The sequence below is a fragment of the Melopsittacus undulatus genome, chromosome 3 (assembly GCF_012275295.1).
Source record: "Melopsittacus undulatus isolate bMelUnd1 chromosome 3, bMelUnd1.mat.Z, whole genome shotgun sequence".
In the NCBI taxonomy this organism is placed as follows: Eukaryota; Metazoa; Chordata; class Aves; order Psittaciformes; family Psittaculidae; genus Melopsittacus; species Melopsittacus undulatus.
The window spans coordinates 45270378-45291797 of NC_047529.1; the positions used below are offsets into that span (position 1 = coordinate 45270378).

A 21420-nucleotide genomic window follows, 5' to 3' on the forward strand; every position below is an offset into this window, starting at 1 on the left:
TACATAACCCTTCAGAAACATATTGCTATTTGATGACTGCTTAAAAAGCACAGCATGAAGTTGAAATAGAGATTCCCTTAAATGTCCTGAGTCAACAAGTGCCTCAACAATCTCCTGAGAATTTGATCTTTTTTTCCATATTAAATATTTTCCCATGCAGAATTGTCTCCAAGGCATCAGCATAGTTTATCTAGCACTCTTTAAACATTATGTGCTTTAGGTAACTGGAATTAAGACTTCTGAAACTGTCCTCACTTTTGTCATCCAAAATTCAGTTGGCATCACAGTTTAATTCTCAGTGCTGTGTATACAAGTGGGTTTTTAATTAGCATTCTCAACAGTGTTTCTAGACCAAATTAAAAAATAATGAAAATATAACTGTGTCCAACGTATAGTTTGATATTGTCTACCAAACTTTCCACAAAATAAAAGAAGTACCATGCCAGAACTTTGAATTCATTATAATTTATACACCATATACTCAGTCATTTGATGATATGATTAAAATTTATGGATTAATTAATGCATCAAGCAGTTTAAACTCATCACATACATAATTTATTAATTCTGCGAGGTATCTAACATGCAAATCCTTCTACTGGACTGAATTTAAATAAAGTAAATGACATCTGCATAGCAAAGGTATTTTTATTTGCAGACATAACTTAGGAGACATGAATCTACATCCAGTGCTGAATTACAACATCTATTTGAAAATGTTCAAACAGCAGTGACTGTACAGCGCTACATATTCATCCAAGAAGAAACAATCCCAGCAACCAAAAATAAGCAGAGCTTCCCTAAGTTATTGTCTCAGCCAGCTAACTGCTGATTTAACAGCAGCTCTGAATTCCAGCTTGAATCTCGCAGTCCAGGTACAAATCTAATAGAAGTAGGCATCTAGTTTTTACTGTAGATAAAACATCTCTGTATTCAATTCTGCTACATTTTTATTGAAAACAAAATCTTAGCAGAAACATTCTCTTCAATTCCGAACACACCAACATAAAGTATCAATTCTGACCATTTTCAGTGCCAGAAGGAACTGAGGTTTTAAGAAAGAAAACATACTTTAATCTTTCTTGCTGGACCTCTTCTAAGATAAACTTTTATGGTGTTCTGATCTACTGCAAAATGAACTACATCAATAAGTTAAACAAACTATTATCCCATATGTACATCAGCAGAAAGACATACACTCATTATCAAATTTCCTGTAACTAACTACTATAAAACTGCAATCTAAAAGGAAGTCTAGCATGGTAAGAATAAGAATGTATAAGTCGCCTGTCTCTCCGAAACATTTAGTTATAAATTTAACGACTGTCTCAGGCAGTCTGTATTTTTCCTATGGGATTTGCCAGATTCAACAGCTTTCACCATAGCTATGTTACACGAAGTGTTCAAGTATGCCAAAGTAAATTTCCCTGCAGTTAGGTGTAGTTAACTGTGCTTCACTGAATGAGCCAGTAAGTCATCAAATGAAAACCACAAAAATGTGTGATATTTTGGAAAACACATTCATGCATTCTAAAGATTTGTCATTTCTTTGAAACTGGATGGTAGGAGAAATTGCAAAAGTACTTCTTGAAATGTGTGAATCTTACTTGCCTTCCTTCACCCAGCTGAACCTACTGCTATCCTTTATTTTGGGAACTAATCAACATGGCTGATACATAGGGCTTTCCCAGATGTGAGTTGTGAATTGTGGAATCCCATGGTGGTATCATTAACAACCTGACTCATATAGCACTCAGTATTCATTTCAGAGAGAATCCAGAGTCAGCTCAGTTACATGGTGAAAAATCCCAAATACAGCTCTTTAAATCACGGCTATTCCTGTTACTTCAGGTGCTATCAACACCTGAACTTTTGATTCCTTCCTGGGAAGAAAAATTAAAAATAAAGAAGGGGAATGACACACTGCACCAAATAACATATATTTTTGCTTAGGAAATAGTCTCACAAGCAAAAATTCAGAGTTCCACAGCTTTAAGACAATTTGCAAATGGCTGTTACTGCTGTACATCATTTGTCATTTTAGGATTGCTTTCTGTTCGTATGTATTTAACTACTAAAATAATACAAAATTCTGGATTTTATTTGCCAGCTGTTTTCCATAAGCAAGTGTGATTAAACAGTTATACATAACTGGTAGTATTGCTGGGGTTGCAGGTTGTTCCCTGTTTGCTCTGATAAATGAGCAGCGCTTCACTGTAAGCACTGTCAGACAATTGTGCTCAGCTCTATCACATTTAGAGGAACTACAAGAAAAAAAAAACAACTCAATGTCTATGAAATCAGCAGCAGATACTTAAACCAGACTGCTGGCAGTGCAGCATATAGAAAGCTTCACACCAGTGACTTGAAGAAAGGAAGTCTCAACTCACACTGAAATCTAAAATGAGGCATGCTCCATACTGTTCTGTGTCTTCCTTCTTGGTGATGACTTAGATTTTATACCAAAACAAAATATATGCTAGAGTTTACTGACAGTTTTTCTCATGCCAGTAGGTTAACACATTTCCTTAAAATTCAGTTTTCCTACTCAGATATAAAAAAAAGGGGGGTGGGGAAGGGGAGAGGGCAAAAAGCCAAGGGCAGGTACAATCCAAACCTACTCATAAGTATCAGCTACAAAGTCAATGACATAAGCATTTCTTCATATATGCAAAAACAATTAGCCATGAAATAAATTATAAACAAGAATAATTGCATATAACTAAGTAATTTGAAAATTATCCTCTGTCAAATTCTGAGGAAACCAATAGCTTTTATATTAGTGTGATTTTTGTAGTCATCTGTGTTTTTAACAGATGAAGTCACAATAGGTGGCACCAGATGTCTTTCTCTGCTTTCAGCCTAGCAGTCAGGTTGACAATGAGGCCTCTAGTACCAGGAAGTTGACAGAGACAACCTCTTATCAGTATCCTCCGAGGAATGCTCATAATGACCAGTCATGAAGGAGAGAGTATCATAAAGAAAACAAATGTTATACTACAGCAATATTTAGTCATCAGAAGAAAACTAAACTAAACAAAAGGGAGATAAATGAAAAGAATGTGCATAAATGAGAATGTGCATTTCAGATGACCGAAAATGTTGCAACTGCAACTCACTTTATCTTATATATACATACTTAACCTAGCAAGAAAATCTTTTTTAAATTGTGTTCTAGATACATATGTAGCCTGAGTCAAACACTTCCTGATAACTAGCGGTAAGGAAGCCTGGCAGGATCAAATTTTTATCATTAGATGCACAAAATGAGAAAAGCAAACACAAAACTATCACATTTGAAGGCAGATGCAGTAACATATGAGGATTTTACTAGCCATTTTGACAATTCAAAAAACATGAGCTTCATTCTAAATCACAAAGAGATTATACCATCTTTTATGGGCTATTTCCCATGATGGTTGTTTCAAAGGTTAATGTTACTTTGTAACATTTTAGGGCCAGTAAATTTAAGCCAGAAACATACCAATACACATTCATACATGCAAAATATCCATATGCATGTAATATGTTTTTTAACCATATGAATCTTATTCAATATGTTATTAATCTCCAAAAATTGGTTCCCTGCCTTTATAAGTCAACAGCTATGTACTTTCTGTGGCTGCATTTTCTTCTTCTCTTAATGATTTCAAACTATTACACTATCCTCCAATCTTTTCTCACCACAGCTTCCTTTCCTATTCTTTCCAGTTTATCATTTATTCTTCCTCTTTCATGTCTCAGAAATCAGGCTATCATGTCTTGTTCTGGTATATCCCCCCACCTTGACAATCTTGACAAACCTCTTAATTGGTTCAAAGAAAAGCTGTAACTTCAGAGATCTTGTTTTACATGATCTGTCTCTATGTCAATTTACAGTACTGCATAAAGACCAGTCACTGACAGTGCCTTCTGCTTGTTTGTCTTTTGTTTCAAAGAACAGGACTTTAGAAAGCAAAATTCATAATTTCAATCCTTTACCTTATGGAAACTTCCATAAAAGATTTTCTTTACTTCATCATTATCAAAAGTTACAGTTTGAACCTCTCCACTTGTATCCTTGTTAAAGAATGACAGGACTTTGCTGGAAGCTGCAATGAATGAAAATTAAATAAATTTCATTTCATATGTACTACCAAAATCATCATCCTAAAATACACTTATAGAAAAAATGTAGCATACCATTCAATTTGGTAAACAAGGGTTACAGATGGTCTTAATGACCCATAAGAACATAGACGTATTTTCTTAGGTTTTAGAGGCAATACCAAAGTTGAAAGGTAGCTTAGGTGAATTATTCTTAGTCAAAAAATAAAAAAAAAAGTAATTGATGTACAAAGTAAAAACAAAAATCTCTTAAAAATAAAAAAAAAATCCTTTTACCATGTTTGGAAATATTTTAGAAGAATGCATGCAAAGGAACGTAAAGTATTAATTCTATATGCAATAAACATAATCATCCTTACGATCAAGCACAACTCCAACTTGTGGTTTGTAATCTCTGTCTGTAATCTGCCAGATTGCAAAAGGCTCATTAGGGGATTCAGGCAGAAGACGGAATAACAGAATGATAGTGTATGCCGGTGGCAATCCCTCTGGGTGAATCTCCCTGTTAAGATAATATGAAGATATTTCATCACATGGAAACATAAGGAAAAGAAGATCTTAATAATTTTTTCTTTTTCAAAGAAAAGACATGAGAGTAACAGGGAAACCACATTGTTTAATGGAACTGAGCATTTTAACTACTCTCTCAAAAGAGAGAGTACTTTGTGATAAAAACCACCACATTATTTCTTAAAATGAACTGAGTCTGTCTTTAACTGGTCCAGCCACCACAGTTATGAAGAAAGCCAGAATATGACCAAGAACTCTTGGAGATGTATTCTTGTGGCAAGATTCTGTATAAACTACACATATTTAAAATTCCTTGATGATAAGTAAAGAAAAACCTACTGCCGCATTGCTCTGGCCTGTTTTTGACAGGCAACAGAAAACAGCATGTAACTACTGCTGCCCTTGAGGCACAGATACTGTGAAGGAGCTTTTTACTGTATTCTCTGCAATTGGTGATGTATTTGGATTCTGCATCTATGGCAGACCTTTAGATTTGTGATGTTCAGACAGACATTAAAAAAGCGGAAAGCCAAAAGTAAATAGAAACATACATTAAATGGCCTCCAGCATTTTCTGAAGGGGAAGGGAGGGAATGCAGGAAGACGACTGTAAGAAAGAAGGTAGCTTATGCTTCTCCTTAACTATTATAATGGAACTAAGAAGACGATTTGGCCTCATGAACATAAACACAGAAACCTCAAAATTGAGAAAGGAGCTTCTCTGTACTTTAGGCAAAGCTTACGTACCCATACAATTATGGACACTGCAGTAATAACCACATCACTAAGTCAACAACACCACACAGCACAGTGCAAAAACGAAAATATTGAAGCAGATATAACACTATTTATAAGTTGTATACCAAGATATTTCAGATATGGAAACAGCTATGCCATCAGGATCAGGATGCTTTTATTACTTTGGTGACTCAGTCTAAAGTGAGTTTTATTTTTTAGCATCTGATGAAAAATAAGTGCCCAAAATATGCTGGTAAGCCTACTCCATGTCTTACAGCAGACAACAGACTATGTATCACAACATTCTAAAAAAAAAATTAATAAATAAATAGGAAGTCTGTCTCTTTATTGTCATTTTATCATCTTTCTTACCCTGCTAAATGCAAGGTTTATCTTAATGTAAGAGAGCTGCAAAAATGGAATTATCTTTACTTCTCTAGGTCATAAAAATCCAGGGTGTCAGAGACCTATCATTCCCACAGCTATAATGACATGTCAGTGAACTCAGAAAGCCCACAAGTCCTCCACCTTTAAAGCTGTGAGCTGAGAAGGCTGCCAAAAAGAAGTTATTTCTTCATATACTTCAGCTCCCTTGTCTGGGATCTGATCCTTACCCAGTCTTACAGAATTGCAGATTTCAAAAGCTTGTATGAAAAGAAGATTAAATTTTCACAAATTTTATAGCAATAATGGGCTATCTGTAGGCATCTCCTCCGACTCAGGTTGACTTTTTTTGAAACACTCAAGTAGACAGGAGAGGAACAAATGTAAAAAGAAAAAGAGAGAGGTACTGCTCCCCTCTTAATAAAACTGTGCTTTTTGGGTTTTGTGAACAAAAATGTTGGCAAGAATGACCATATATTTATTACCTCTCCATAATCAAGCACTAAGGCCGTGGGCTCTTGAAAACTCCACTTCCTTAGCCAAATATGGCAACTCAAGTAGAGAAGAAACTACCCAAATGGCATCAATGTGCTACCTACTGCAGCATGGTGGTGCTTCTGCAAAAAAGTGGTGCTTATCCCTCCATTCTGAAACCATTTACCTCCAGGAGCACTAAGCTCTTTCTTTGTATGATGGAGGCTGGTATTCAACTGCTTAAGGACAAACCATGGATTATATGCAACTCAAATGGCTGAGAAGCATAATATCTAAAGAAAACAGACAACTGGATTAATAGTGAACAGTTCACAATGGAAGAAATAGGTTTGCATTTAGTGAGAACAATGATATATGTTCTTCGGAGTATTTTTCTTGGAACTCAGAAAAAAGAATATCAAATAAATGCAACTTCCATAACATCATACTAATGCTGTCATCTATAAACTCTGTTAATCCTTCCTCAACTGCTTGCCTTAAATATGAGTCTTTAGAGTTTACCTACCGTATTGGCTGGCTGATAAAGGCATTTTTGTGGAGTCTATATGCTACATAGCTTGGGAAAGAGCCCGATTCCAGTGATACGCCTTGTACAGAAGCAAAATGCTTCTCTGTTAGATTATATGATTCCAGCATCTTGAAACCTTTAAATCCAGAGAGAAAAAGAAAAATATAAACACTGTAGAGCTGGAAAAGACACAAATGAACCTACACCAAAATATTAGATAGTTACTTACCAGGTGAAGTGTATCCCTCCAAGTAAATGAGAGGACAAGCTAAAAGACATGGAAAAATATATAATTAAATACTATAAAACCTAACAGGATACAAACGTATATATACTTCATAAAGTTTTATTACCAAAAAGTCTGTGCTATTATGCATTACCAGTCAACTTTTTTTTATATTTGTCATGCTGCGTTCTGCTCTATGTACTCTTAAAATCTTTACTCATTACTTTTAATGTGATATTTCTACTGTAACAAATTCTATGGAATAAATATTTTAAGATCTAATTCATAAGAAGAAAGGAGCACAATGACACAGTCTTTCCATGAATATTTAAAGCATGAGTCAGGCTGTATAATAGATGTCAGATTCACAAGGAAAAATTGCAGATTTATAATGGCTCTTCAGGAACCAGCACTTGAGGCAGAACACAGTTGCACATGTCAGGCCTGAGAAGTTCTCATTTTTGCCATAGAAGGATTTGACTTGAGTAAACAACTGAACTTTACTTAGATAATTTTAAAACAGCATCACACACTATAGCTGCACCTCTTTAGCACCCACAGACTGTGTGGGGGACCCACACTGGTGCATTCTGCTCCTGAAGGACTGCACCCTGTGGAAAGGACCCACGTTGTAGCTATTCATGAAGAACTGCAGCCCATGAGAAGAACTCACATTGGAGAAGTTCATGGAGAACTGTCTCCCATGAGAGGAACCTTACACTAGAGCAGAGGAAGGGCATGAGGAGTTTTCCCCTGAGGAGGCAGAAGGGACAGAAACAGCATGTGATGAACTGACAACAACCCCAGTTCCCCATCTCCATGTGCTGCTCATGGGGAGGAGGAAGGGAAAATGGGAGCAAAGATAAACCCAGGAAAAAAGGGAGAGGTGGGGTAAGTTGCTTTTAAGATTTGGTTTTATTTCTCTGATTAGTAATAAATGAAAAACTAAATTCCCCATGTCAAGTGTGTTTTGCCCATAACAGTAATGGGTGAAAAATCTCTCCCTGTCATTATGTCTACACATGAGCCTTTCATTATATTTTTCTCCCCTGTCTAATTGAAGGGGGTGGTAAAAGGGCGGATTTGGTGGGCATCTGTCACCCAGCCAGGGTAAGCCCACCGCACAGCTGTAGCAGTATATACGGCTAATAGCAATGCATTCATTTGGGAAAAGGGAAAACAGTGTCTTCTACTCACTTGAGGTAGCTGTCTCACACACAAAGGTGACAAGGTTATCTTGGATCTTTTCAAAGGCATCGAAGTCATCAACAATAAATACATGACGCTCACTGGGCTTGCTGGCAATCTTGGCCAGCTCATTGTAATCTACATCGGCCACACCAACCACAAAGATACTGAAGCCTGTAAAAATAACACTTGTTACTTGATATAGAGTAAATATAAATTATCATTTTTCAGGTCAGTATTTCACAGCCCATCTCTGTCATTGATTACTCTACCTACTCTTTTATCTGGCCTTCATTATGAGAATACATTCTGAAGATCCTTTCACCCTATCTAAGCCCATCAGGGATTAAACTGACTTCTGAACCCTAATTTTCTCCTCCTTCTTTCATTGATTTTTATTGGGCATTATCCAATCTCACACAACCTTGGCTACATATTCCCCTCACTCTTTCATACAAAATGTACAGTCTTCTCAATTCCACAGTTTCTTAAATCTGTCCTGTGTGCAACATCTCTGTGCAGACTATTAGTTATCCAGTTGTTGGTCTGTTGCCATCTCCTGCATGCTTCTCAGTTTCTCTTTCACTTCTTTAGGGTGGTATTTATCTCACAATCTTTTACTTTCCACTTTAACAAGTCTAAGCTGGTTGTCTAGTTTTCCTCTGCAATCAACAGACGGACACGGGCAAATTCAGAATGCAATTCATCTCACCTCCCTAAAACAGTAACTTCAAGATAGAAGAAGCCATGGTCTGCAGATGCCTATCTGTTGCTCTCTTCACTAACCACAAAAAGACTTTACATTATGATTTTAGATTAGACATTTAGTTATTAGATGGTTTAAGTCAAATGACAAGAACACAGACCCAAGAATTTAGCCATATCACTAGATATACGAGCATAATCTCCTTTTTTGTCAGGGTGATTTTCCTTAAATTAGCATTTTCTTGCCTTCTGCATCAAGTTTTTGTTTCCTGCTAGTTTGCAGCTTTCACAGAATTCTGTCACTGACTCATTTCTTCCTTTCCCTTCTCCCACCTAAGCCTCCATGTAATAATTTGACCTTGCTGCCATACCAGAAACCAAGGATGAAAAAAAAAAACCACCCTCATTGAAAAATTCAGCACTATATAGAACAAAATCCTATAAAATTTCACTGACATTGCACAGACATTGGAAATGCTACTTGGAGACTGAAAGCAGAATTCACATTTATTGCAAATTAGAAAGCTATCTTTATTTAAACTTTTAATCTTTCAGAAATATCATAATTATTCCTCTGTAGCCAATTCTGGTAAAGCTTTGGTTGAAATACTCTGCCCAGCTTTTGCATTTAAGATGCAAAGAAACCAAAGTAAGCAGAGAAAGGAGCAAAAATGATAAGAGGTTGAGAAAACATGATCAATAGCAGGTTGAAGGAAATGGGTTTGTTTAGTCTAGAAAAGAAAAGACAGAAAGAGGAAATTACAACAGGCTTCAAATATGAAGGTCCATTATAGTGGAAAGAGATCAGTTGCTTTCCAGGTAAATTAAAGGAAGACAATAGCTTCATTAGCCTGAAGAAACACTAAAGTGAAACATGAGGCAAAGCTTTCCAACTATTAGGCTAGTTAAGTACTGAAGCAGACTATTCAGGGAGACTGTAGAGATTTTTAGGAATAGGGTAGCTAAACATCTTTAGAAAACCTCTAGACAGCACTGATTCTTTCAGATCATAGAGGCAGAAATGACAACTGCTGGTGGTTTACATGTCTATGATTTCTGTAAGGAAGTACATAATTTCCTTACTCAGGGAACAGAACTCCAGGTGGGTCAGGCACTGATATGCAGAACTGATGGGTGCAGGGACAGGAATAGATTATTGGACTCACATGAGCCACATTCAGCAAATCTGAAGAGGAAGTGCTACGTTTCTCAGTTCAAAAGTCAATGAAAGAATCAGTTCAGACCCAGCTCCACCAAAAACACATACTTTGAATGGAGATCCACTGGTTTATACCAGGTAAAACATAAAGCTCAAAAAGCCAGGCCCGTTACATCAAAAACAGTAAAATGGAGCACAGTTCACAATGATCCTGGGGGTCCACACAGCAAAGAGAGAACGAAATAACCAAAATTCACATATATGAAACAATATGCATGAGAAATTACTTGAAAGCTTTGGGAAGCCACATCCTTCCCCAGACAGAAGGCTAGAGAAAGAAAAAGTAAGCCTGGCTCAGAGATTCTAAGTCCTTTAAGTAGTTTTTCATTTTTCCCAAATACTCAGAATATGTTTTTGAGGCCATAAATTTTGAGTAAAGGATTCCCAGATAACTGAAGCACCACTTATAATTTCATTGCTACACAGAAACAGCCAGGTAGTGTGAATTGCTTACCAGAGTGCTGTATGACCGTTGCTGCTTTTCTCACCTCATCCTGAGACCGACCATCTGTGACAACAACAAGTACCTTGGGAACACCTCTCCTCATGCCACTCTCCCAAGTCAAAACCTTTTCTTTGATAAACGTTAGGGCTTTGCCTGCAAAGAACACAATGAACAAGGAGTCAGGCATATTATCCACAAGAAAGAATTATTCTGAAAAGGCAAGAGCCACACAGCAAAAACAGAACATAAAAACCTGATTGTTCAGCCATGCAATATTAAGATAATGAGGCAGATTCTGAAAATATTTTATGTTAAAGAAATATGGTTACCCTTCAGAATTACCTGTCCTTGTGTTTCCTCCTCTGTATTGAATATTTTGAAGAGCTCCCAGGGCCTGGGCCTTGTCATCAAATGTATTCAGTTTAAATTCAGATTTTGCCTCATCACTGTACTGCACAAATGAAACCTGAAATGGAACATATCACAGTGCTGTCTCATACCTCCATGTTCAGACCAACAGCTTCAATTTAAATATTTATTGTGGTATATTAGTAAGCATTAAATAACTGAATTTTTTTCATATATGTATGATTATGCATACACAGACATATCTACATACACTGATATCATCCCAGCAATACACACACAACACTTTCTTTCTTTCAGAGTATGAAATGTGATGTGACCTTAAATACATATAATTGAATTATTCCTATTATTGTGATGCAGTATATTATTATGATGCCTTTTCTCTGCTTCTGAGCAGACATACAATATCTACAAACCCTCTTCCAGGTTTGTTTAGGAATAAAAAAATAATTTAGCAATAGAATGTCAATAAAGTTGGATATATACTAAACTGTGTATTCTCTTGCCTTAAATACTGAAATAGAGTCACTGAATGTTTATTCTGAAATTATCTGTTTTGTGGACCCATCTTATCTATCTTTAGGATGGGATGAAGAGACTTCTGCAAATGCCTCTCCTGAGCAGCTTCTGCCTACTTAGTGGGGTTCTAGGCAGCTCCGTAAGACAAGTCTTATGGCATGCCAGCTGGACTCTATATAAACGAGACTTCTTTCTTGCACTGAAAAATTAAAATATAACCCTCACTCAACAGTCAGACTGACCCCAAAACAGATTTCTGATATGAAACAGAGAAAACCTAGTGTATAACAACTAGAGAGTGTTCTAGTTGTTGATGCCCTATAAGAAAAGAAAAAAATATAAAATTAACCATATGTGGGCCATACATCAACCCAGTTTCTCTGCCTGGAGGATTCATACACACTACAATTTTTGTCTTTTAGAATAGCAACCTCTCAGGATACACTGAATTCCCTTTGCATTTACAAAATGACCAATACATTTCAGAAATAATTATACATGCATACACATACACGTGTCATACAACAATCTCATACAAAGAAAAAATGACAGCATTCTGAAAGAAAGGAAAATCACATGCAACTTTAGTAATTCAGCTCCATCTTCAGTTTCTCTCCAAAATGTACCAAATGAAAATAACAAACCTACCTGGATTCCAGCAGGATTAATCAAGTCAAAGGCTCCTACTGTATTAAAAACAAATTTCACTACTTTGTTGAAATTATCGTCACCAATACTCCAGGAAGCATCAGTCAAGAATACTATGTCTGCTTTGGCACCTCTGCATACTGAAAGACCAAGAAAAGGAGCACTTAAAACACATCAATCATATATCACTGTGAAATAAAGCAAATTGCTTCAAAATCTGAAAATTCAAGAATGCTAAATATTCAGCAAATTTTTCTTACCATGCAGCCAACATGGCAGATGGCTAATGCTCAATACAAAAACAGTTATTACAATTTTTCAAAGATAAGTTCAAGAAGTGAGAAAGAGCTCAAGAATCAAATTTCAATGTTTTAAATTACTTTTCTTTTTTTCCTGAGCAGTTAACAAAAAACATAAATTGTCTTCTCAGGGCAGATAGACTCACAGACTTGCTGCAGTGCTATAGGTTATCATGCATTTTTTCCCTAAATGTATTCACTTTGCTGTTCAAAACCAGAAAATGTTGAAGTCTAGTAAAGCTCAAAAGCAAACAGATGGCATTAGAAAACTGCTGTCAGACTTCATTTTCCTAAAATGCTGTGCTAGGTTTAAATCTATTTAAATTTATGAAAAATAGAATTAAACTCTTAAGCAATGGAGCAACTATACAAAAATAATGAGTAATTCTGCAAATAAACATACCATCCCGAGCTGGAGGAATTGTAGGAGGTGGAGGAGGTGTAGGTGGTGGCGTTGGTGCCTCTGTAGGTTTGAGGACTGAAATGAAACATTTTTTTATTTCACATAAGTTATTTATTTCATGGAAAAACTAGATTATGTAATATATTGCAATATGGAAAGATTCTAATCTTTTATCACTAACCTAGACAATGCATCATTGGCAAATAAATTTTTTTGTATTACAAGAATAATGAGAGTATTGCTATTGTTAAACCAAAGGTACATGATTTCATTGTAGCAGGAATGCTTTTACATGAGCTGAGTAACACTGTACTATGATAATGCATCTCCATTTTTCATCCAAGTGCTGGGAAACACTTGGTTTGAAGAAGAGTATAGAAGTTTTCTTTTCCCCATAAAGTCCAGTTGACATTGCATTGACAGAAACAGGAAAGATAACTTAAAAAAAGGTATTGAAAGCCATTTAGGAGCAAGACAAGTTCTACAGACGAAACAAGTTCTGCAGTCAAAACTGAAGTTTTACAGCATATGTACCCGTATGCTCCCTCATAGAGACTGGAGGTCCCTCGAGGTTAGGGGTCTGAACAAAGATGGTAGCATTGTATTCTGTGTCTGGCAAGAGGCCAGTAAAACAATAGCTTGTTTCTGATCCACGTACTGTGATTTCTTGTCCTCTAGAACCTGTCAAAAAAAAGCCCAATGGAAAGAAAGTTAAAAACCACTATTTCCCTTTTAATATGTGCACAAATAAGTGTAAAAATTAGAAACCTCATTAGAGGAGGTCAGAGTGGATGGGACAAATCTTACTCTTGTCCTGTAACAGCCTTTCTATATCAACATTGCAGTGTACTTGTGAAACCCAGGTAACTAGCAGATTCCCAGTAATGAAAGATAACTTGACAATAAACAGCACTCCCTCTTCACAGAACTTTCCCCACTCTAGAAAAATGGGTTATGTTCAGAGATTTAAACGTCAACCAGATGTATCATGGCTTCTGGTAGGTGCTTGCTACCATCTCAAATAAGTGTTGTTGTCACTGAAATAAGACAATTATGTTTCTGTAAAATGCAAAAAATTAAATGCACTTACCATCAGCTGGGTTTAACTTCAGTCTGTAAGAAGTTGCTGACCGATGTGGTGACCATCTGACACAGAAAGTATCCCAACCCACTTTGTAACTTGTTAGGTCACTGACATTCAAATATACTGTGAACAGAGAAACAGATAAATTGTTTTCTGGAAAATAGTACATAACAGGTGAAGTACATAGAAATGAAAACTATATATATTAGCAGTTCTGGTCCAGAACTTGCTTTTTTTAAATACTCACAGAAGGAAAGAGCAGTTCTAGCCACATCTCTTCATTTTCTGTTATGCCCCAGAGATCACTATTTACTATTTGTAGCTATTTACAAAGGCCCCAAGTCTGATACCTTTCCCATGTTGGGTAACAAGCTATTTTATGAGTTTTCATATGAAGTAGGTTGAGTTCTTTATAAAATCAGAAAATTCTAAAAATGAGAATCTGACACATATATATGGCAGTATGAAAAGAATGCACCAAGTCAACAAAACTCAGAATGCTTAATTCATCTTAACTGAAGAGTTTTTTAGAAGTTTCTTAGCTGAGGCCATCAACAAAATCATCTCCTTCTAAAAAGCTGAAGTTTCAGTCACTGAACATTCCTGCAAGATAAAAGCAGAGTGGCAAAAAGCCTAGACCTGCTTAGCATGGTTAGATTTTGTAGTTCCCTGGAGACAGTTAAAGATTGACTCCAGCTATAGCTGAATACAATTTTAGAAAGCAGACTAGAAAATTTTATATCATCGAGTTATTACTTAAGATTTATTTCCATTGCTGTTCCCATGTCTACATCATAGACAAATTACATATTATCCAAGAGAGGATATTTAGGTTTTCTAACAACCAACCTTAAAAATCCTCTCTTAATCAACATTATCTAAGAGAAACATATGTATATAGCATGATGACAACAAAATTATTTTTACTTACATGTAGTGCCTTGATCTGTCAAAGGTATACTCATTCCAGAATCATACTGGGCATAAACATTAACATCATAAGTAGTACTGGGAGACAGATTATGCAAGGTGTAGGAAGTCACTTCTCCCACAAAAACCTCCATAGGCTCATTTGAACCTTGAATTGAAAGGATGCATTAATGAAGTAAAGAGGTAGAGAAAGATTCATAATTAGGTGTACTACAAAACTATCTGCTGTCTTTTACATGTCATTAACTCCTAATCTCATTTTTTTTCTGGAACAAAACATACTAATTTCTTAAATTGTAGCATATTAGACTGTTGCAAACAGAACATACGCACAGCTTTACAGTTTTTGTGTTTGATTTAACTTACAGAAAGGTATGCATATTGTTGTACTGTCACAGAAAAAAAAATTCTGAAGGACTTCAGTACCTAGATTCCTAAATGCCCGATGTTCATCTCACATACACCAGTTCATACACTCAGAAGGACAGAAGATATTAAAGAGATAAAAAACAAGTCTGGTCCAGAACTTTATCTAGCCACCATATTATATTTTAAACATACAATTTAATCTCTGCAATTGAATGCATGAAACACTGATACCTTGTGCTTCGTATAAAATGCTGATAATAAGACTTAAGCTTCCATCAAAATCAGTAAGCAAAGAAAAGAAAGAAATCCTTTAACACAAACATTTCAAGATACATATAATTTCTATTCAGATCACCCATTAGCCACTCACTATTCTGAAAGGGATATGTTTGGAAAGAACAGGCTTTCTTACCCACAGGTTTGTATACAATTTTATAGCCAAGAACAGGGGATGGTGATGGATCCCAGGAAACTCTGAATCGTGTATACCATTCATCAGTTATATACATATTTTGAGGAGGAAGCAGGCCAACTAAAAAGAAAGAAAACGGCTCTAATTAGACTAGTGACTGCTTTTCAACCTCTACAAGCTTACATTGCAACTCTATCAGGTAATAATCATGTAAAAGACATAGTTAACATAATGAAACCTTAACAATGTTGAAGTGCTCAAGGAATATGTGTTTTAAATTAAAAAAATAACATACATTATTAAAACTAATTACCAGTTCTGCCATTTCCAGTCAGTTGTCCCCCATCTCCATCTTCATACACAGCCACAACTGTAATTTTATATGGTGTATCTGATTGTAGTGGTTGCAGTATCACATTATTTCTTATCCCTGGAACTGTTGTCTAGAACACAAAAGAAACAGGTAAACAAACTCACAGTCCTGTAACAGATCAATAATGACAGCAACCAGAACCAAAAATTTGTTTTGACTCTTGGTGTACTTTTTTTATGTCCACTGTAGATAAAGTCAGTCAGGATATTTTAAGGGTTATAGCCTATAAACAATTATATGTATTACTTGAAATTATAAAACACTGTGGTTAGAAAAAAAGATAAATCAAATTGACTCTTAAGTCCCTGCCTTCACATCAGACTGAGATGCTGCAGTTCGTCACCATGATTTCAGTGTGTTCCCTTACAGAAAGAAGAAAAGTCATGATGATGTGCTTGGAGATAAAAAAGACAGGAAAAAAATCCTAAAATAAGGATGGCAGTCAAAAGTCTCCCATTATGCTATTCATGAGCTTCATTTCTACGTTTTCATTACCCTCATCTTATGATATAATTTTCTTGACAGACACAAGTTAGTCTGAGAGGGAAGCAATAGTGTTCTCTTCTAATAAAAACACAGGCATAATACAAAAAGAGATACTGCTCCATAAAGAGGCCATAAAGCACTGAAACTATGGAAAGTAACTCGAGATATCTATCTGAAAAGCCTGTCCCAGTCAGCATTTTCCATTATTACTTGATAAAAATTGTTGAGACTTGCTGTTTCTATGAAATGTTAAACATTTTCTGCAAAATAAGATGTATGTGTTGAAAAATACGTGCTTCTTGATTAACAGATCCATCAGGGAGCTTTCAAATGATGTTTTTTTAGCATGCCTTACGCAATAATATATAAGCAGTAATAGCATTTTAACAGCACTCCATACACATTACATTTTGGCTGGTGGCAGTCAGCAGGAATTCTTCTATTGACCTCTATAGGTTCTGAGTTTGGCTTTCCTATAAACACTGAGAGAATTTTATAAGCTTCAGATTTACTTATGCTATCATTAAGCTGCAGGAAATTAAATACACAATTCATACTGAACCTGACAAAAGCAAGTTAGATGCTGAATCAACATTGCTGTTGCTTTCTTATTATGCTCCACCCACTCTCTTCAGTATATAAAAAGCAGGCTTGTCTTTATTCTGTATCTTAGCACACTGACTTCATAATTAATAGAGTATGAATAGATGGCTATTCACCAGGACAATGCTTGAACTAAATGTCAGAAAGTAAGTTCTGCTCAGAATCTGCTGATTAATATGTGACTCTCATCTCACATTATTTTACACACAAGTTGGTTCATTAAAACATACATATTCTACAACTTTGTGGAAAAACAAATAAACAAAATCCCACAAAATTTATGAATAAACCAACCAGTGTTTCATAGAAATAGCTTCTCAACACTGACAACAGTGACCAAACAACCTACAAAGCACACAAAGTGTACCACATGTAGAACAAGAAACATTGTTTTTCTGTAGCCTAAAGAATCAACAGAGAACCTCTTGGTGCTCACTAAAGAATTACAGAACTTACATATTCATCAATAGGGTCTCCCACAGTGGGTGAATAAATGATTCTGTACTGCCGGACTGGTCCATCAGCATGGTCCCATTGAACAGAAAGACTGTTTGTGGTCTCATCGAACACTCTCACATTCCTTGGACCACTGCGAGGCACTAAAGAAATAAAATATGGAAGGCTGTATGAAATATGATTCTTCCACTTGTGTCACCCTCAGTGATTCAAATACTGCTTTGAAACCAAAGCTAAGGGCCGTCCCTGAAACCCCAAATAAACACATAAAAATAAATTTAGTCAATGATAATACAGAAGTGCCTGAGGTTTTGAACAGAAATAGGACCTTAACTGGAAGAACTGAAGCAGTATGGAAGGGAGACAACATCCGAGGGATGCACAAACTAAACATCTACATCATCCACCTATATGCATTCTGCTTCTCAGACTCATGCAAACACATATAACTATAGCCTGTCACAAGTTTCAGGTGAATGTGGGGATTTAACAGAAAAAACATAGAAGTAGCAAAAGAGGGGTGACCTATTATTGCCACAGGCAGCTCATTTACATGTTATTTCTAGAATTAATTTTAAAGATGCCAAGCATAAGACAACTAAGATCCCACAAGTTAAATTGTAACGAGGAAGTTTTGGTGTTTAGGCATTTCCAGCAAAAAAACATCTGAGGAGGCTGATGTATACAATTATCATGTAAGACACAGAAAATGAAGCACATTTGTATCTGTTGATAGCAAATTCGACCCATCTTAATGTGCCTTTTTTTTTAAGATAAACTGCTATTTGTCTATAATCACATTTCATGTAACAGATTTTATGTTCTTAAACATTCAAATTAAGCTTATTTCACAAGTGAAAATTACACTGATGATTATGCAGGTACAATAGCTGCCAGACAACATAGCAGAAGATCACTTCCATGGAGGCTTACAATTGCTTCAGCCATAACTCAAATGCATTGACCTCAGAGTTGCACTGAACAGCTCATGCTCTTTGTGATTTTAACCAATTTTATAAATTCTTCACACATATATTTCAACATATATTTCACAAAGCAACTACTGACTGCCTCTTACATGTTCTTCCTTGTGCTTGGCTCGGATTTCCTTCTCCATCCGCATACAGAGCTACGACATTTATTGAGTAAGCAGTGTCAGGAGTCAAGCGCTCCAGCATCACATCACGAGTGTTGCCTGGTACCACAATCTAAAACAGAAATAAAAAGCATCTATATAAAATAGCCTTCAGTTTATGCAATGTCTTGTTAGAATTAGCAGTTTGAATGAAATATAGAAAAATTGGGAACATGACCATGATGCATATTTTCCTAGAAAAATAATACAGGCTTAAAATAAGCAAATAGCATTGACAAAAATTTGAGACCAGGTGCAAAAAAAAAAAAAAAAAACAAAAAAACAAAACCCCAAAACCACGAATCCATAAGGAACTCTCATTCTGCAAATGGAGTTTTTATTTTTTACATTTTACTTTAAAATGGTTCAGAAAAAAAAAAAAACATTCAGGAACAGAAAACAAAAAAGTAAATTCTTTCATGATTTACTGTCATAAAAACGACGTTTTCTAACAGGTACTAACAGAAAGGTTCCCACTTATGTGGCAAGTAATATGCAGTTTCACTTTACAGATGCAAATAATTCATTAAAAATTCTTTGACTTACTTACATAAAAACATATACACCCATCTGTACATGTACAATATGGGTATACATTTGGTGTGAGTACATTCACAAGCTTAGCTCCAAAACTGCACCTATATTTCTACACAAATCCAAAACCTCTTACTTCACATCTGGAAGCCAAATTTTTACCCATATCCACTGCTCACCAAGATCTACTTAAACACTAATGATTTGCGCTAAACAGATGGTTTAATTGTAAAATCACATAAAATTGGTATCTGGAGTCATAATTAAACTAATGAATACTTGTTGTTTTCTTCTCTCTTCTTAAGGTAAAAAAAGAAAGAAAAAAAGTTTTATTTTAACAAATCTTTACCTAGTAGTCTTATTTCTTATTTCTTTTATTTCACCAAATTAAACATCTATTTACAATGGACTAACTTCCTGCAGACAAAGCATTTTCAGCAGGGACACTCCTGGGCACACAGTTGGCCTGAGCTTATTACTATTATTCTACACTCATTGAAGGAAGCAATATCCTCTGCACACTTTTAAGGCATAACATAAAAAACAAATTACTCACAGATTCTGATGGCCTTGGGCCAGACAGTGGAGTGTAATTAATTCTGTACTGCTGTACTGGACCTGGAGCAGGTTCCCATCGGACATTCATGCTGTTTGGTGTGGGATTGTAAACTTGAATGTTTCTTGGTGTTCCTCTCTCCACTAGATCAAGGATAATTTAAATTAAGTTTTAGAGATTTGCTTTCTTTAGTTCTAGTTCTACTTGAATTTACAACAGTGCTCAAAGGAACAAAAAAAGAGTATCAGCCGAAGATAAACATATTACTTTTGTTACCCGAAAATCTACAGATCTTAGAATCTTAGTGATTAGTCTTTACAAACACTCCTGCCAGCAAAGTACATATGTTTACACTGCAAATTGAAGGTATGATCATAACACTTTGCAACTCTATTGCTGATCAGGCAGCTATGAAAAGTAGCCGTAAACTACATATTTTATGTCATGCTGACTTTAGGAGTGGAAGCTCCCTGAAAAATTTTAAGCACATGGTATGGACATTACTATGGATTAGCACCAGTATTTTCCACTTGTTCACCAGTATTGCTACTGGCATTACAATTAAAATTTTACTATTTCACTAAAACTGTAAGTTTGCTGCACAACATAAGAGCTGAGCTTGCCCAAGAAAAATGGACTGAAAGCCTCCACCTAAATAAAAACACAGAAAGTGAAGTTATAGAGCTGCAATCATACCCAAGCAGGTAAACAGTTTCTTGCATTTATGTTTTAACTTTGAGGGAAAATAATCGATGCAAAATCAATTTCTAATTATCTGAGCCACCCACACAAAAAAAATCCTTACATTTTCTTGAAAACTGTAATTTTACTTACAGGTTCTTCCAGTGTCAGAGACACGTCCACCATCCCCCTCTGGGAAAACTGGAACCACAGTTACAGTGTAAGGTGTGTTAGGTTCAAGAGTCCTCAGAATTACATAGTTTGTGTTTCCTGGTACTGTGGTCTACAAATTTAAAAAGAAAGGTAGAGTCATGACATTACATAAATATGCAGAAGTTTACGCTTTTTTTGTATCTCACTCCTCCACCACATCTCATTTCTAGACTGGATGTGCTAAAAAATTTACAGACCCTGAAGCGTAAAGTCATATGGTTCATGGTATCTTCTGGAATTACCTTTCAAGAAAGTTCTGTCTTGGACTTAACAAAAATGATTGTTAAATTCTATGCTCTCCCATACAATCCCTGAAAAGCTATCTTCACTTTTGGGTCCTGATCCTTTTCTACTAACAAAATCTGCTGTGATCTCTTTAATGACTACTATTTAGCAGCTTAGAGGCATTAAAAGGTCACTTTCTAAATAAAAAAATAAACATTACATGAACACTAAAACTTATGATGAGAAGTAATGAGCAGCTCATGTTATAAAGTAAAACTCCACAGTATTTAAGAATATTTATCACTGGTAGCTCTCTAGATGTTATCGAAAGACTGGTAATTCGTGTACTCCTTGTTTCACAGGCACATGCAATTGCACAGACATGGAAAAAAAAACACAAGTAGCAAGGAATAACATTTTTACAGTCTGAAGCATGGTTTCACATGTTCAAGATTGTTTTAGCTCCCTAGCAATTACATAATTTTAGGAGATTAGAATAAAATATCTATGTGGATTTTTCTGCTTTCACATGTAGCTGGCTGCCTACAGTCACATGTCGTCTGAGTAGCGAAAATAGGTATAAATGAGGTCTGCTAACTTT

The 21420-nt window shown here is 35.7% G+C and overlaps 1 protein-coding gene across 3 annotated transcripts in view; it reads right to left on the reverse strand.

The window, feature by feature from the left end:
- Positions 1–21420, reverse strand: part of COL12A1 (collagen type XII alpha 1 chain) — a 101291-nt gene that overhangs the window by 25181 nt on the left and 54690 nt on the right. For all 3 annotated transcript variants that reach the window (XM_031052759.2, XM_031052757.2, XM_031052758.2), the window contains 18 exons: positions 20535–20664; positions 19701–19843; positions 18554–18683; positions 17476–17618; positions 15871–16000; positions 15558–15677; positions 14778–14924; positions 13853–13969; positions 13297–13443; positions 12763–12837; positions 12061–12200; positions 10867–10990; positions 10534–10677; positions 8165–8329; positions 6971–7009; positions 6739–6877; positions 4467–4609; positions 3982–4091 (listed from right to left, as the gene is read on the reverse strand). In XM_031052759.2, the coding sequence (XP_030908619.2) occupies positions 3982–4091; positions 4467–4609; positions 6739–6877; positions 6971–7009; positions 8165–8329; positions 10534–10677; positions 10867–10990; positions 12061–12200; positions 12763–12837; positions 13297–13443; positions 13853–13969; positions 14778–14924; positions 15558–15677; positions 15871–16000; positions 17476–17618; positions 18554–18683; positions 19701–19843; positions 20535–20664 (2286 nt within the window). The remainder of the gene's footprint in view (positions 1–3981; positions 4092–4466; positions 4610–6738; positions 6878–6970; positions 7010–8164; positions 8330–10533; positions 10678–10866; positions 10991–12060; positions 12201–12762; positions 12838–13296; positions 13444–13852; positions 13970–14777; positions 14925–15557; positions 15678–15870; positions 16001–17475; positions 17619–18553; positions 18684–19700; positions 19844–20534; positions 20665–21420) is intronic.